This window comes from Columba livia, chromosome 15, assembly GCF_036013475.1.
Source record: "Columba livia isolate bColLiv1 breed racing homer chromosome 15, bColLiv1.pat.W.v2, whole genome shotgun sequence".
Taxonomy (NCBI): domain Eukaryota; kingdom Metazoa; phylum Chordata; class Aves; order Columbiformes; family Columbidae; genus Columba; species Columba livia.
Window position 1 is genome coordinate 8,634,339 of NC_088616.1, and position 15,807 is coordinate 8,650,145.

Below are 15,807 nucleotides of genomic sequence, written 5' to 3' on the forward strand. Positions count from 1 at the left end.
GGGCACTGCTTACCTCTGCCGAGAGCCCTCCTGTGTCCTCCAGAAAGACAAAGTCTTCTCCAAGACTGTTAGATAGCATCCTCTGTCCTAACGCACTGCTTGGTAAGGAGGAGCACATGCATGGCTCTACAGTCCCCCTTCCAAGGAAAGAAAAGATACAGCAGAATATGCGCTGACATCTTAAGGCTTCCCACCCTATCATGCTTCTTCTGTCACATCCAGCTGCAACTCTGGGAAGAAGCAAACTGTTCTCCAGCCACCCTTTCAGTGCCACCACCTTTCAAAAGCGTGGACACCGCTAGAACTAACAGCAAATTCTTATTAACATAGAAATTGAAAACATGTATTGGGAAGGAGGAAATGCAATGGGTTCCCATCCCTCAGAACAGAGTTTGCTTTGTAACTGAAGCAATAATGGCATTTTGCACAGCCCAGACTGCTAGGGGCATGGGTTCAGAGGGGCAGAGCCCTGGTGCTAATATGACCTGCGGGAGCAAAATCCAATTAACCCTCCTACTCTCGTTAGGAGCAGGAAAGCGTTTCTCCCTGGCTTCTTTCCACCCTTCACGCCACATTCAAGCCACTCCCAACATACACACCACAAAAAAAGCCTGGCTCCTCTCCTGAGGCACAGGAGACACTGGCTCACCTTTTCCTTCGAACATGCCTATAAGCTGTGCTCCCATGGCCATGGCCACGTTGGAGATGAGGCAGGACGCCAGCTTCTGGCTGTGGGACATCAGGTCGTAGCGGGGCGAGATGAAGAAGTAAGGGATGTAGGAGAAAAAGTAGAGGAAGCCACCAGCAGCAGCTGCGACGTTTGCTGCCAGCACAGAGGAAAGCAGGAGGGAAAATGTCAATAATATGGTGACACTACCTAATATTTCTCACCAGCTTTCCACCCCTGGAGACTCAAGCCTTTTGCACCAAGTGTGGTTACAGAGGGACAGGACAAGGACGTGGCCATGTCCCACGGCACAGCAGGAGTAGCGCTGGACCCCAGCAATGCGGAGGGCAGCTGCAGAAGCACTCTCCCCATCTCAGGACAGAGTGCCCTGGGAACAAGACAGCCAGATGATGCACATGAGCTGGTCTGGTTTGGAAAACGACAGCACACACATCCCTTCCCACATACCACAGGGAAAATGTAGCCAAAAAAGGGAAGCAATGTCTCCCACTCTGCATGTCAAAGCAAGTTATCCAACATGGAGCCCTGTGCAACCTCACCTAACTCTGAAGCTGGCCCTGCAGAATGGACCGATGACCTCCAGAGCTGCCTTCCAGCCAAAATTAACCAAAGGTTTTACATGATGAAACCCGTAACAAACCACCTGTGTGCATGGTTCACCCACCCAGCCTGCAGTTCAGCAACGCATGGAAGGACTCACCTCTTGAGAAGAAGGTGCTCACCATGAAGTTGAAGGAGATGGAGGAGATGGAGAAGATGGCAAGGAAGGTGAACACCAGTGTGGGGTCGCTGTTGGTGAGCACTGCTCCCTGTTCACTCACCTAGCAAGAAAACCTGGTTACGGTCAGGACTGGCAAAACTGCCCATGCCTGCAGGCACATGTGGGTGGCCAAAACCTGATGTTCTTCATGGGTTAAAGAAAAACTGAGAGATAAGCGAGAACACCCGGGCCCTCCTAAACCCCTCCAGAGGAAAGAAATATGGGTTGCCCATCTGTGATGCAGGGCACACCTTGCTCAGCATCCAGGCCACCACCTCTTGCTTCTCATGGTGTGGGTACAAGCAGAGAGCTCGAGTCTGTCCAAGGGCAGGCAGGGCTGCAGGAGCAGGGTGCTCCTGCTCTGCATGGGACTGCTGGGGCCACCCTGGTGCCTGTGGGGCTCCCACCCCTCAGCCCCCTCCTGGGGAGGTCACCCCTGATGTGAAAGGCTGCAGTGGGGGGCAGGTCTGCCCACCCAGCTCTGGAAAAGGCCAACTCCAGTTTCTGTTACACAGGTGGAGGAGTCCTGAGATACTAGAACCATCCAGCCCATGGCAGAAGAGCCTTGCCACCCCTGGCTTCTGGCATGCAGAATGGTGGCCTGGGGAAAGACACTCACCTTGACACAGAAGAGCATGGTGACGAAAAACACGGACACCAGGAGGAAGAGGAAGAACATGAGGAACCAGGCGCTCCAGTGCAACCAGTTGCTGAGGCCCATCATGTGCATGTACTCCTGTGGGGAGGTCATGCTGTCACCCAGGTCTGCACGCACACTGCCCAGGCTTGGCCAGGGTGAGGTGAAGGCCCTGGTCAGGGTGGTGGTGGCTTTGCCCTGCAGCACTAGAGATAGGGGAGGCAGCCCCAGGTGCCACCAAAGTGGTGTTGCGCAGCCTTCAGCTTCCCATGGTGTCCCCCACCTCCCTGGACAGGGGCTGCCAGTGCCACAGGAGAACATCTCCCCAAAGAGCTGAGCTGAACCCAAAGCCACAGCAGCTGAGGTCAGCAGGGCCACCACGGTCACAGGGCAGAGGACAGGACAATCCCCCAGCCAGGGGAAGCCCGGTCTGGCACACTCAGCCCTGATGTTGCAACCACATCAGCCGAGCTCCAGCCGCCTCACAACACAACTCAGACACACGAGTTTCTACATTCAGAAGATAAAAATCTTGCTTCCCACACACTGAACTCTTGAATCTACAAAATTCGGGAATCCACAAGTGTTGTCCCCTCTCTGAGCACACGTGAAACATCGGTCTTTCAGCCCAGCAGCCTTGGCCACACGGCAAGGAGAGCCAAGCCATGTCCCGGTAGCAGGATTAGCGACATTCCTCCCTGGGGCTCGCTAATCCGCTGCCATCCCTGCTCGCTGGCTCCAAACCCCACGGGGATTTTGTTCCTAATTTAAATGTAGCATCCATTGGGAAACACTGCAGAGGGTGGGGAACACCCAGACATCCCTCAGCTCATGTTACCTTCAGCTTCTTCTCCTTCTCATGTACGACGGCACGGACGATGTTGAGTGAGGTGTAGGTGAAGCTGAGCATGAGCAGCAGGGGCAGCTGGTTCTGGATGGCGAGGAGGAAGAGGTCGTTGACATAGGCGGGGTAGGGGAAGCGCTGCACCACCACCGTGATGTTCTCCAGCAGGCCGATGGAGCTGGCGCTGGCGTGGTACTGCATGATGGCTCTGTCCACCGCGTGCTGCACCGCCAGGAAACCTTCTCGGATATAGCCTGCACAGCAAAAACGACACCGGGGAACAGAGATGGGTCTGGGTTTTGGAGGGAGGTGTTGGGAGAAGGAGAAGAATGGCCTTTGCGGGAGGGATTGCTCAGGAAGACAAACGGGAAACAAAAAATAGAGCTCCTAAGAAAAGCAAAATAAATGTCACTATGGACACACTTGGACTTGGGAAGGCTTTCCATCACAGCAATTTAAATCTCTCATAATCATCATTTAAAAGCAGCTGGCAGGAAAACTCAATTTAAACTGCGGTTGCCTTTCTGCAATCACAGCCTTAGTTTTGTAAGCGGGGAGATTCTCCATCATCATTCACCACCTTTAATGTCGCTGAGCTTTTAAAACAAGAAAATAGGGGCTACTATGCAGGTTTTGCTGAAGAAGAACAGATCCTATTATTTTTGTGCATTAGAAAACAGTGAAAGATATTTTTTTTCAACTAGTCTATTTTTATGTGGGATTTCTGCCACATGTTACTCGAACGGAAACTCAAACTTTGCTTAGAAAGCCCCAAAGAAGTATTTTGAAAGTCAGTTGCTTAAAACGATCTAAACAGAGAAGGAAAAAACTAAGAATATGAGATCACAGACAATGTTTTTTATTAACTAATTTACTAAACAAACACTGTAATGAGGGAATTGATCTGGGCTCCTGGTCACCCCGTCCTGCAGAACGTCTGAACCAGCAGATATTGTTCTCTCAGGCTTGGGTTTATTTACATTGTATGAGCAAAACCTGTTTGCCTGCTTTCTCGTTCTCTCAGTCTTTTCCTTGACATCATTACTGAACAGTGGAAGGAGAAACCCAACTGAGGAAAATATCCCCTTTGCAACTGCAGAAGAAGCTCCAAAAAAATCAAGTCCTAAACCAGTACCAGCTTTGGCAATGTCCCCGCTGTCTCCTACTCCATCAGTGGTTTGGCTTTCCTTAGAAACCTGTGCTCAAACCACAAAATTGCTCTATTTACTTTTAAAGTATTTAAGCAGCATGACAAACACTGAGCAGTTTGGACCCTGAAATAAATTTTCCATTAAGAACACATTTAAAAGGAGAGAAAGAAAATTAAATTTTAAATATTAATGTAAGTGAAGCCTGTTCATACCCAACTGCTCTCAGCTGATGCACCCAGAGGCCAACAATGCCCAAAAGGTCATGGGATATTTGTTTAAAGTCTTTAAATAAAATTAAACTAATTAACTTAATTTAATTAAAATAATAAGTTAAACTTGATTTATTTAAAAACTCAGAGCCTCAGTAACTCCTGTCATCCCATCTCTTTGGCCAAGAAACAGCCCGCGGCAGAGGCGGCCCTCACCCGGTGTCCCTCCATCGGCAAATTTGGCCTCGCGGGGCCCAGGCAGCTGGAAGAGCGGGAAGAGGTAACTGGTGTGCCAGTCCCGGTCCAGGTTGGGGTTCAGGCCCGTCTGCTCGCTCCGTGGCGCGTTCCTCGGGCTGTACTTGAAGCGCAGCTTGTAGTCAACCTGGCAGGAGCACACGGAGGGACAGAATGGAGTGATGTGGGACGGCAGAGGGATGGAGGATGCCGCTCCCATCGCGTCCCCGTCCCCCCCAGCTCCGCTCACCTGGAGGGGCAGCGGGGATGTGCTCTGCGGGAAGTGGTGCTGGAAGACGACGGCAGCCAGCACGCTGCCCGAGCGGTTGTCTGACTTGACATACTCCTCAAAGTCCCTCTCTGAGGCAAAGCCCTGAGCTGCGGAGTGAGGAAAGATAGAGATGCAGGCACAGAGCACAGCAGCTCATGACGGGCTGATGCTCAGGCATCACCAAAAACATCATTTCAGTCCCGGATACGAGGGATGCGCTCCAGCTGCCGCTGTCAGACATGGGGGATTTATATGGGATGCTGCTGTACCCATCGCAGGGTACCCAGACAATTCCTCCTCCTTGAGAGCAGGGGTCAGCAGCTTCTCCTTTCAGAGAAAATCCTAACAGTATCTTCAGTTTGGAACATGAAGCACTAAAATTTTCTGTGCAACCACATTTTCAAAAATACTTTGTCTCGGAGAAGTGACAGCCACGTTCTTTAACTATTTTAGCGCAATATTTTTCTAGATGGAAAATTCAACGAAACATAACCAAAAATCGAAACAAAATCCCGACGTTTTAGTGAAACAAAAATAAAACCATTTCCTCGAAGTTCTGCTAAAAATGATGCATCCTTGCAACAGAGCATCAGGATTTATCAGAGTAAAAATTCGTACCAATTTGTGGGGTGGAAGCCATTGTCCCTGGCCCCGCTCACCTCTGATGCTGATGGGTAAAGCTCTCTCCACCGCCTCGGCGATGCTCCTGACGGCGCTGCTGTTGGAGGGGACGTACGCCAGCTCCCAGGGGTTGCTGGGGTGCCGGCGGTAGAAGAAGCTCGGCAGGTCATCCACTGACTGGGGGGGGTAGATGGTGGCGTTGGGGTGGCTGACGGAGTGTACCCGGTGCCGCAGCGCTATCAGGATGGCGGCAAAGAGCAGCGGCAGGCAGATTTCGATGACTGTCACCAAAATCTGCCGTTTCTGCAGGAAAGATAAAGGTAAAAAAAAAAAAAAGTAAACACTAGAGGTAGATCAAATGCAGTAGCAAGGTTCAAGGCATGCGAACACCATGGAGCAGAGATGTTCTTGTATTTCTCAAGATTTCACATCCCGGGTTTTTCCAGAGCCCAGGAATGACATTGCACTGGTTCACTGGTTCCCACATCCTTCAGAAGCTTCCGGCCAAGGTGTTCCCTCCCCTAACCACCGCTCCATCTCAAACCACCCTCCTGCAGAGCCTTCCCCACCACGCTGCCGGGTTTGAATGAGCTGAGCTGGCCGTTTGCCCCTTCCCTGTGCCCTGCCAGGAGCAGGCAGCATTCGGGGTTTGCCTACAGCCCTCCTGTGGTCAGCCGCACCATATCCCTCCCGCGAAGGGGACCTGTGCCCTGGGGACCAGCTGCAGCCAGGAGAGCAAAGAGAACAGCTTTTGCTGAAGTAGAGAAACCTTAATGGAGCTGGGAGCTAAAATTACGGTAACTAGATGAAAGGCTGGGACAAGCGAGTCAGTGAAGCTTTTCCTGCTGCATCTCTGTGGCTGCAGGCAGTGGGACACGGGCTCTGCATCCCAATCCAGGCTGGAATCCGGCAGAGCCGCTGGCCACAGGCACCAGTGTCCTAACACAGCATGGAGAACGTACCCACAGGTCAGTCTTCACGCCAAGGCCTGCCTGCACTAAACATCAAGGCTCACTTTTTATTTTTAATTGAGCACAATTTTTATTTTTCATCAAGCAACCGGAAAATGAACTCAAGTCCAGCGAATGCACTCGGGCAGTCAGGCCAGAGCAAGACCCTCCCATGGTTTCCCCCAGGGCCACCTCTCCTGCAAACTTCCCACTGATACCCACCACCAACCCAGGTTAATCAGCATCCAACCCAGGTTAATTAGCATTTAAAAATCTGTTCATCTGAGGAGAACTGGCATCACTTCTGACCGGAGGGGCAGGGGCAACAGTGGTACCAACCAGTGTCACATACACCCACGTTGCTGCAGCACAACTGCCTGATCTGTTTTACGGCAGAAGCTGGGACACGCTGCTGACCGATGGTTTTATGCTCATAAAATCACTGCAGAGGTCATGCTGGCTTGCAGGGAGGGGAGCGGTGACCACTGGGAGAGGAAGGCAGGGTCTGGTGCTCAGCTGGGCACACCAGTGCAGCGGCAGCAGCCACGCAGGTCTGGTAAGAGAGCTGAAATCTGGATCCAGCCGCCTCATTTCTTCCTGCAAACAGAGCTGCCTTCACCCGAGCCCATCACAGCCCAGAAACAAGCGCAGCACAGCACACCAGAGCTCCACTGCACACCAGACCTCCATCACTGCAGTGACAGCTAAGGAGACGTCCCCAGTAGCAGCTCTGGGTGCAGGGATTCATGGCAGTTCACTTGGAGCATGAATCCAGAGCAGAAGCAGCAGCATTAACCTCTCCGAAGGCTCTGGCTGAGATGGGCTTTACAAGATGTGGAGGGTTTTCCACCCTCCCCTCTGCTGGGCTGAAAGAGGAGCAACATCAGGCAAGAGGAGCACCAAGAGGCTCCTTCTCACAACTTTGCTGTCTCAGTAGTTGTTTTTTAGGCAATGGCTCAGCCCCTCCCTGATGTCTCTGCACACTCAGTGTTGTCAAACCACCTCCTGCCTGGCCCCACAGCCTGGATCCCAGTGGGGCACAGTGACAGGCTGCAGTGCTGTGCAAAACAAGCCTGCAGATGCTGGGCACCTGTACGGGGTGAGGATGCTGCAAGCAGGACATGGCTCAGCCCACGTCAGGGCTTCTCACCTGCCTGCACTGAGCACCTGGGCTGCCACAAAAGCTTCTCCAGCTCTACAAACACTGACCACTGAGATGTGCTGACCACAGTTATACCTCCTGTCACTCTGCAGAGTGGAAAAAGGTTTTATTTTTTTCAAATGGGGACTGGGGGGGAAGCACACTAAGGTGGGCAGGGTCTCTGGTGGGGCAGGAACAGCCCTGAGCACAGACCAGCCCAGACCTCCCGGGAGGGGGACAGCGCACCCTGCAGCAGCTGGGATGAACAGGCCCTTGGCTGGTTTTTCAGGAGGGGCACAGGGGTTTATGGCCACACAGCTGCTCCCCCCATCACCACAGCTCCCAGAGCCCAAAGCCAAAAACCCCTCCCTGGGCTTCACCTGGGAAGAGCTGCTGTTCCCACCCGCTGCTGCAGCCGCCCCGGCAGCAGCTCTGAGCAGCCAGGGAACAAGGAGCCTTTCCAAAGGCCACGCTCATAAAGGTGAACGTTGCAGATGTCTGATGGTTTTATAATGCAGCTCTGGCGGACCAGCTGCCACCCGCTGATTTACTATTGTATTAACCCCCTCTCAGCCTCCTGAGCTGTCTCCAGAACAGCTGCCTGGCTCCTCGAACTCATAGGTGAATACACATTCACCAGCACAGGCTTTTGCTGCCGCAGAAGTCATTTAAGCTGCTGTATTCCAGAGGTGACAGGGATATTCACCCATAATCACCACCTCCACTTGGCCAGGGCTGCCCCAGCTTTGAGCAAGCCACGTTTCCCAGCATCCATCTTCACACCGGGGTGATGATGGCTTGGGAGCTCTGCACGTTCATTGGGAGCACATTTTTTTGGTAGAGGCATGGGAGATCCAGCTCAGCTTGTGGCCCCAGAAAACATAATAAGAGGTGCCTCGGCCCCAGCGCACACCCAGAAGATGCTATTCCCCTGCAGAGGGGATGGGGGATTGTCCTACACGTGTCTGGGCTGTGCAAGGGGGTATTCACAGGGCTGGTCACCACGCACACCCACAGAGCACACTCCTGACTGCCAGTCAGACCTGCTGCCGGTCTCTTGGGTCACATCTGAGCCCTGCTGCCTGCTTCCTGCTCCCTGCCCTGCCGGAAGGCACAGGGCAGGCAGCCCAGCCAGCCCTTCCCTCTTCCTTTTGTTTGTTTTTAAAGCAACATCGCGCTGATCTGCAGAAGGGTAACTGAAAGCGTAGAGCCAGGCTGTGGCGATCCCTGCTCCCTCCTCTTCTGCTGTCCCCTGCCAGGGCTGGCTCTGCGTCCCAGCGGAGCTGCAGCTTCTGCCCAGAGCTGCTGAAAGGCGCTGCAGCAGCAGGTGAGACGCTGTGGGTCCGCAGGGCAAGGAGGCCCCGAGATCCCAAAATCCCTCCTCATTAGTCAAGCTGCCATGCAGTGGAGTTGGACTGGGAGCAGATGCCAGGACAACGGTGGTTTATTTTTTTTTAAGACCCCCAAAAGCTGTTTCTGAGGGCTGTAGAAAGTAATAGAGGCAAAAAAGTCTGGGTCCTGGTGGGTTTACAGGAGCTGTGCAGCAATTGGCACCTCCGGAGGAGGCCAAGTAACAAGACAGCTCAAGAAACCCACTGTTGCACAGGAGAGTACGTGGATTATCCTGCTCCACGAGAAAGGGGAGCTGGACTCCCGGCTGGACTGTAGAGGTGAATGGCACAGCCTGCACATGAGGACACAGGGACATCTCAGCACACAGCCCGTCTCTCCTCGGCACAAACGCAGGATGACACCACACACACAAACAGATCTATTTTTCTCCAGGAGACGCCCCGGATCCCTGGTGAAGGTTTGCTGGAGAATCAAGACCCTGGGCAAGCTCCGCTGTCTCCACGTGTAGTGGTGACGGAGGCAGCCCTGTGAGAGCGCAGTGCCAGCCTACCTGCAGGATGTAGTTCTTCCACAGCAGCAGCCCAAATTGCCTGAGAACAACCATCCTCCCATCAGAAGGGGACCGCTGCTGCCGCCACCGCTCCGCAGGACCCTGGAAGAGAGCAGAGAGCCCTGAACACCGGTGGCAGGAGGGCAGCACTCACATCCCACCCGTCAGCAACCCAAGGGCAGCTCTCTGCTTCCAGCCTGATGTTGCAACAGCTGGCTCAGCCCCAAACAGGGGAAATAATTGTTGTGCTCCCTCTCCAATGGTCATTACTGATCCAGAGCCAGAGCTCATGATTTCTAACACAACCCCTCCCTGGTCAATGGCATGACCCGAGCTTCAAGAGAGGAAGTTTGCTGTTTTGAAACCCATCCCAGGAGCACCAGGGATCCTTCACCAGCAGCAGGCAGGGAACAGCTTTCCTTAAACAGTGAGGACACCGAGTTACAGAACCACAAACACTGGCCCGAGGAAGGCCACCAAACACCTTGCAGCCCATTATTTTGGGACTGGTGAAAATTTCAAGTTGGGTCTCCACCTCCTGCAATGCGAAAGGTTGGTTTTGCAATGTTAGGCAGTGTTTTCCCAGCACAAGCTCTCCTTGGAGAGGCAAGGATCAGAAAAGGGCAGGGAAGTGGAAGGGAAGGTCAGCACTCGAGGACGATACACCCACGTCTTCCTGCTCTTAGGAAGCATCTGCCATCCCTCCAAGTTGTTTTATTCTCCATTTGCAGTGGCATTTCCTGATGAAGCATTGCTGTCCCGCCAGGAGACGGGCTGCGGTTGCACGCTTGCAGTGTCACCCAGCAGCACGGCACAGAGAAGGGGCAGCCCTGGCACAGGCAGAGCCGCTCGCCCACACTGCCGGACACAGGGCAGGTCCCAACTGAGGAGCCCGCAGCCCCCGAGCATGACAAACCCCCTCTTCCCACAGCAATGGGGCCAACCCGGGCTGCAGCAGCACCCACCAGCCCCACCGCACCCTCCAGCAGCAGACAGCTGCTGGGTCCATCTCCGAGAGCATGTGCTCCAGACCATGGCAGCACCAAAAGCCGCTGCAGAGACAAGGACAAACACTTTACCTACCAGCAATGCCCTGGGAGATGCTCAACAGCACATTTTCCAGCCCTGGTCAGGGCAGTACTGGCTCCCTGGATCCAGCTGACACCCATCAACCTCAGCAGAGAGGTTGGGGTGCTGCAGCCTGCCCGACCTTCAGTCCCAGACCTCTCTGGTAAATGCACATTGTGAGCAGAGCACCGACAGCCACGAGCAACTCAGCTGCAGTGAGAGCAAGCTAAAAACCACGTAGGTCTGCAGACAAAGCAATAAGCATCCATCTACCCAGCCTAACTTACACAACTAAATCCTTCAGTCCTCCTGGCTTGGCGCATATCTTCCCAACCCATAACTCAGAGCAAAAAAAACACCTGCTTCTTGCCACACCATCCAGCAGAAGCTGAATTCGTGTAACAGCAAGTGACATCAGTGTCTGAGTGTTCTGCTCTGGCCAGCGACACAAGAAAAAAAAGCAGAAGAGGTCCATTCCTGCAGCCCCAAAAAGAGATGTCAGAGACGCCAAAAAAGCTTCCCAAGCAGTGAGAGGGGAAGGAACAGCAAAAGGGACTTTGCAAGGGTGGCTGCTGCCAGATCTCCGCTTCAACACCTTCAGGCACATCACAAAGCACCGTGCCTCCAGCTGGTCTCCAATCCTCATGACCGCCAGAAATGCCATTCATCTGCTATAGGAGCCCTATCGTAGGTCCCCTGCTCCCACGTACCACACACGGCAGGATCCGACACACCTCCAAACAAGCCCCCAAGGTGCAGAAAGCTTTCTCCCACACTCGCTTGAACAGAATCCAGAGCAAATTAAGGGAATAAAACTTTTAGTTCGTTTTAAAGATGACAAACCCGACAGGTCAGGCTGGAGAAGGCTGCTGCCCTCTCAGAGATCCCACCTCCTGCTCCTGCATCTCTTCTGGTTGCTCGACCCACTGCACCCTCAACACAAGCTGGACACCCCCGACCGCCCACGCGGGTCTTACAGCTGCCATCAGGCTGGTACGTCACTGAGAAAATGTCAAGCAGCTCTTGGGTAACACAAACACTACACTAAGTCGGAAAAACTTCATTATTGCCAATAATTTTTTTCCAAGTTTTTAAGGGTCCCAAGAAAACCCGTACTGGACCTTTTGCTCCAGACGAGGGAAGAGCCTTTTGCTCCAGACCAGAGGAGAGAAGGAAGCAGCTCAGTTACAACAGAGCTATTCTTACCAGATTTGAAAGCAAAAATGATTTTCCAGATTCTGGGCATCTGAGATGATTTTTTTCAACCCAGAAGGGAAAATATTTTTGGAAGACGCACTCCAGATCAGTCCTGAGATGGGGATTTGCAGCCCTGCTCCACAACCGGCAGCACAGGCAGGGGCCCCATCCGCTCCCCTGCCCATATCCAGGACCACCAGGAAGGAAAGAAGGGTTCTCCCTCCAGAGATGCTCTCCTGCCTGACCTCAGCACTACACGCTGCGAGATAAGACCGACTTCCCCAGGAAGAGGCACAGACAAAGATCTGGGGGAAGAGAGAGACCACCACCACCAGCTTCTGGGAGAACAACCCAGTTCCTCTCCCCCTCTCTGGAAATACCTGCTCTCCGTGCCTGACCGCGGTGGAAGGAAGAGTCTCCTAAATACGTGATGGTGGATTTATCCTGGCCACCCCAGGGAGCTCAGTGAGGAAGAAGACCCTCCTGCCCAGCCGCAACCCAGGCAAGGGGAAGCCAGACAGGTCATCACCATCTGGCCAGCACCACCGGCCCCGCCGAGTGCAGCGCAGAGCCGCGCCGGATAACGTGTTGGCCACGCCAGCTGCCAGCCTGGCCCGGAGCTCTGATGCCAGCGGATTTAGATGAGGACAGGCTGAGGATCGGCAGGGATCAAGGCCACAGCATCCCACCTCCTGACCCACTTCCACGTCGCTGGGAGCCGGCCGTCCTCGGCCGCCGTCTCAGCAGAAAGGGCTGGGCGAGCCGAGCAAAGGCCACATGCTCCCAGCGGCTGGCAGTTATTTTAGAGCACTCGCTGCATTTCTGCTCTTCTGATGTCCCGTTCCCATAGAAACTAGGCCTGGAGATGGCAGACATTGCCTTTTTTTAATAAAATCAGCGTTTATCCCCAACGACTTGCAAAGGCACCGTGTGATCCCTAGGAGATGAGCTGCAGACCCTGCCAGGTGCCTCCATTTCCGTGGCCATGCTGGCGACCATATGGTGCCTGGCATGGTGGCATCATGTCCCCAGAGACGGCTGTCAGCACCCAGGTGCTTTGCACGCTGCTGCCGGAGCAGGAAGCACCTCTGCTCTCCATAGTGCCCATGCTGGCAGCTAAAAACGTGAGCACGCAGGGCAGGGGGAAGGAATTTTCTTTGGCCAGCGTTTTCAGGAAGAGCAAGTGATTTCCGACGCCTGCACGACCGGCAAGTCCCGTCTCCTGCGGCTAGGTCCTGCAAAAAGCAACCAGGGCCAGCGGCTGCCAGACCAGCTGTGAGTGTCTGGAGGCACACAGCTCTCACTGCTGGCTTCTTCCTCCCTCTCTCACTGTTCACAGAGAAGCAAGAGTCACGACACAGCCAGACCATAAAAACTGCACCTACCACAGCAGGAGAGGTTGTGCAAACATAGCAATAAAACTTTCTAGGAGGCTGCAAGCCCAGCGGGGTGTGAGGGGCTGCTGACCCAGCACTGGCACCAAGCGCAGGACAAGCAGCCTTGCAGCCTCTGCAAAACCACCACTCCACTGAGTCCCCTACAGATACAGTTTTGCCCCAGACAGGAACTTCAAGCTTCAAAATATAGAAGTAAACACAAACCGCACTGGGGCTGTGTCCTGTTTGGAGAACCAGGGGGTCATTTTTGTGCGTGGCCACTGTCAAGGGTCGAGGCAAGGAGGAGGCGATGGGGCCATGGAGCCTGGCAGGCTCCTGGGTGACTGAATCACATCCACAACAAGACCTCAGGCAGCAGGAGGAGAAAAGAAGCTGCTGCATCAGAGTTGGTTGTACCCTTTGCTTTAAAAACACCATCGCTGTTTTTTCCAGAGAGTTTGCAGTTGCATGTAAAGAGCCAAACCCTCTGCAAATTCAGTCACCTTATGGATTTGGCAAAGGAGCAAGGTCCAAAGCCCGATGGGGGTTTTCTTGTGGTCCCTTGTGCAAACCATCCGCTGCACCTCAGCCACATATCTGGGGACAGGCCAGACACGCAGCAAGCCCACGGCAAACAACAGCCAGGTGAGCTCCCGTCCGTCAGGGGCAACCTGCACTTGGGCTGTGCTTGCTAAGAGCAGATACAAAACTAGCCTATGAAGCCGTGGTTTCACACACCCGAACCCTGGAGACCTGAGCTGCAGCTTATTTATACTTTGAGGGACTCATTTGTATCAGTGGTACCCGCTTGGTGAGATGCCCCGGGGTGTAGATGGGTGCCAGCAGGTGCTTGCTCAGTCACCAGCAGCCCCACAAGCTGATGTCTCTGCCCTACAGCACAAACGGGGAGGGGTGACACTGGGCACCCGCCTGCACCAGCCTCGGCCGAAGGGGACGGCCAGGTCACCGACAATACGCAGTCCTCCGGGTGTCGGCAGCGATGCAAATCTGTACGTGCATCCCGGGCAGAGCCTGGCAGGGGCGCAGTACTGCCTGCGAGGGAGCCGGCCACATGGCCGCCTCCGGCATCCCTCTCGCCCGCGGACCAGCATCCCCCGGCCCCGCCGCTCCCCGCGGGGAGATGCGATCCGCGCCGGCCGCACCCGGGGATGGCGAGGTCCGAGCGCCCGGGACTGGCCGAGCCGAGACCCGGCCCCACGCACGGAGCACCCACAGGGACCGGGCTGGAGCGCAGAGGCGTCCACGGCGCTGCCCCGGCTGACCCCGGCGGCTGCGGCGGGCGGAGCCGGACGACGGGCCCCGGAGGCTGCCGCAGCCCCGGGCGGGGCCGCCCCGCCGAAGAAAGGCCGCTGCCCCCGCACACCCACCCCACCGGGTCGGAGCCCCCCGGTGCTCACCCACCCACCAGCACCCACCCGCCCCCGCACTCGCTCACTCACCCACGGGGCCGGGCGGCTCCGGCTGCGGCTCCGTCCCGCGGCCCCGCCCGCCGCGACAGCCCGGACCCGCCCCGACCCGCGCACGCGCCGCACCGGCGGGCGGGGCCTGAGCGATGCGGGGGGGGTGCGTCATGGGATGTGCGTGCGTGTGGTTGTGTGTGAACACGAGTGTGTGCGTTATGGTGTGTGTGTGCATACCTGTGTCTATATTTCACTCCGTGTGTGTGTCACTCTGTGTGTGTGCGCATACACCTGGGGATTGCGTGTACGCCTGTGTGTGTGTGTGCACCGGTGCGTGTGTACAGGGCATTGCACGCCTGTGTGTGCATCAGGTATTGTGTGTATGCACCCAGGGCACTGCATGAGTGCACATCTGGCAATGTGTACAGGGCATTGCACAACTGGATGCACACACACTAGGCATTGCATGTGTGCACAGATGTTTATGTGCACACACGTGTGTCCCAGTGCAGAGCTGCATGTGTGTGCCCACGAGTGCCTGCAGGTACACTCTTGTCTGTAGGAGAACATCGGAGAGCCTGTGTGTAAGGGGCTATGGTTGTGCTTAGGACCCATGTGTGTGTGCAGGGGATTCTGCATGTGCAAGGGACTGTGCATGTACAGCACATGAGCTTCTGTACTGTTGAGCTGCAGGTGTGAGCAGCTGTGCATGGCTGTGCTGCACAGGTCATTTGGGCTGAACCCTCCATGTTTCTGGTGCACAGCCTGTGCTAGCATGTCCGTTTGTCCATCCACCCCAATCCTGGACAGCAGCACTCCACACTGTGCCCTGCCCCAGTTTTTGGGAGCACAAACCCGCTTTGGCCCCATCCAGCTGGGCAGTGTGTGTGGGAACACAGTGCTCCAGGGCCTCTCTGGGGCCACTCCAGCTGCCAAGTGGCACCTTCCAGATAAGGATGAAAGTGCCGGCAGAGGAGGGGCTTGGTGGAGGTGGGAGGCTGGTAGCCCTGCCAGCCCTGCCCGCTCCCGCTGCCGGCTGCCAAGTTGGCAGGTGAAGGGGCTGGAGGAGTGAGCCTGGCTGTTGATGCCGGGAACACCGAAGGCAAGAAAGTTTGCTCTGGGTACTTTACGGGAGAGAGGGGAGGAAGAAGAGGGTAAGGAGAGAGAATGGGGACAGGGACAGCCATGGCTCAACACAGCTCTGCTGCTTGAACAGGGCATGGAGTCCCCCTGGGTGGCTGCCTGGTGCTACAAAATGCCTGGGAGTATTTGGGGTGCCAAGGTGACCCTCAGCCCTCGAAGCGCTGCCTTTCTCCACAAGATAAAGAGCAGCAAT

General features: G+C 55.1%; 1 protein-coding gene across 1 annotated transcript in view; it reads right to left on the reverse strand.

Moving 5' to 3' along the window:
• Nucleotides 1-14,615, reverse strand: part of ABCA3 (ATP binding cassette subfamily A member 3) — a 31,610-nt gene extending 16,995 nt beyond the window's left edge. The window contains exons 1-9 of the mRNA XM_065030999.1: nucleotides 14,511-14,615; nucleotides 9,410-9,511; nucleotides 5,454-5,718; nucleotides 4,774-4,901; nucleotides 4,506-4,671; nucleotides 2,924-3,183; nucleotides 2,068-2,184; nucleotides 1,389-1,509; nucleotides 650-823 (exon numbers count right to left, since the gene is read on the reverse strand). Of these exons, the coding sequence (XP_064887071.1) occupies nucleotides 650-823; nucleotides 1,389-1,509; nucleotides 2,068-2,184; nucleotides 2,924-3,183; nucleotides 4,506-4,671; nucleotides 4,774-4,901; nucleotides 5,454-5,718; nucleotides 9,410-9,463 (1,285 nt within the window). The 5' untranslated portion in view covers nucleotides 9,464-9,511; nucleotides 14,511-14,615. The remainder of the gene's footprint in view (nucleotides 1-649; nucleotides 824-1,388; nucleotides 1,510-2,067; nucleotides 2,185-2,923; nucleotides 3,184-4,505; nucleotides 4,672-4,773; nucleotides 4,902-5,453; nucleotides 5,719-9,409; nucleotides 9,512-14,510) is intronic.
• Nucleotides 14,616-15,807: the final 1,192 nt, after the last annotated feature.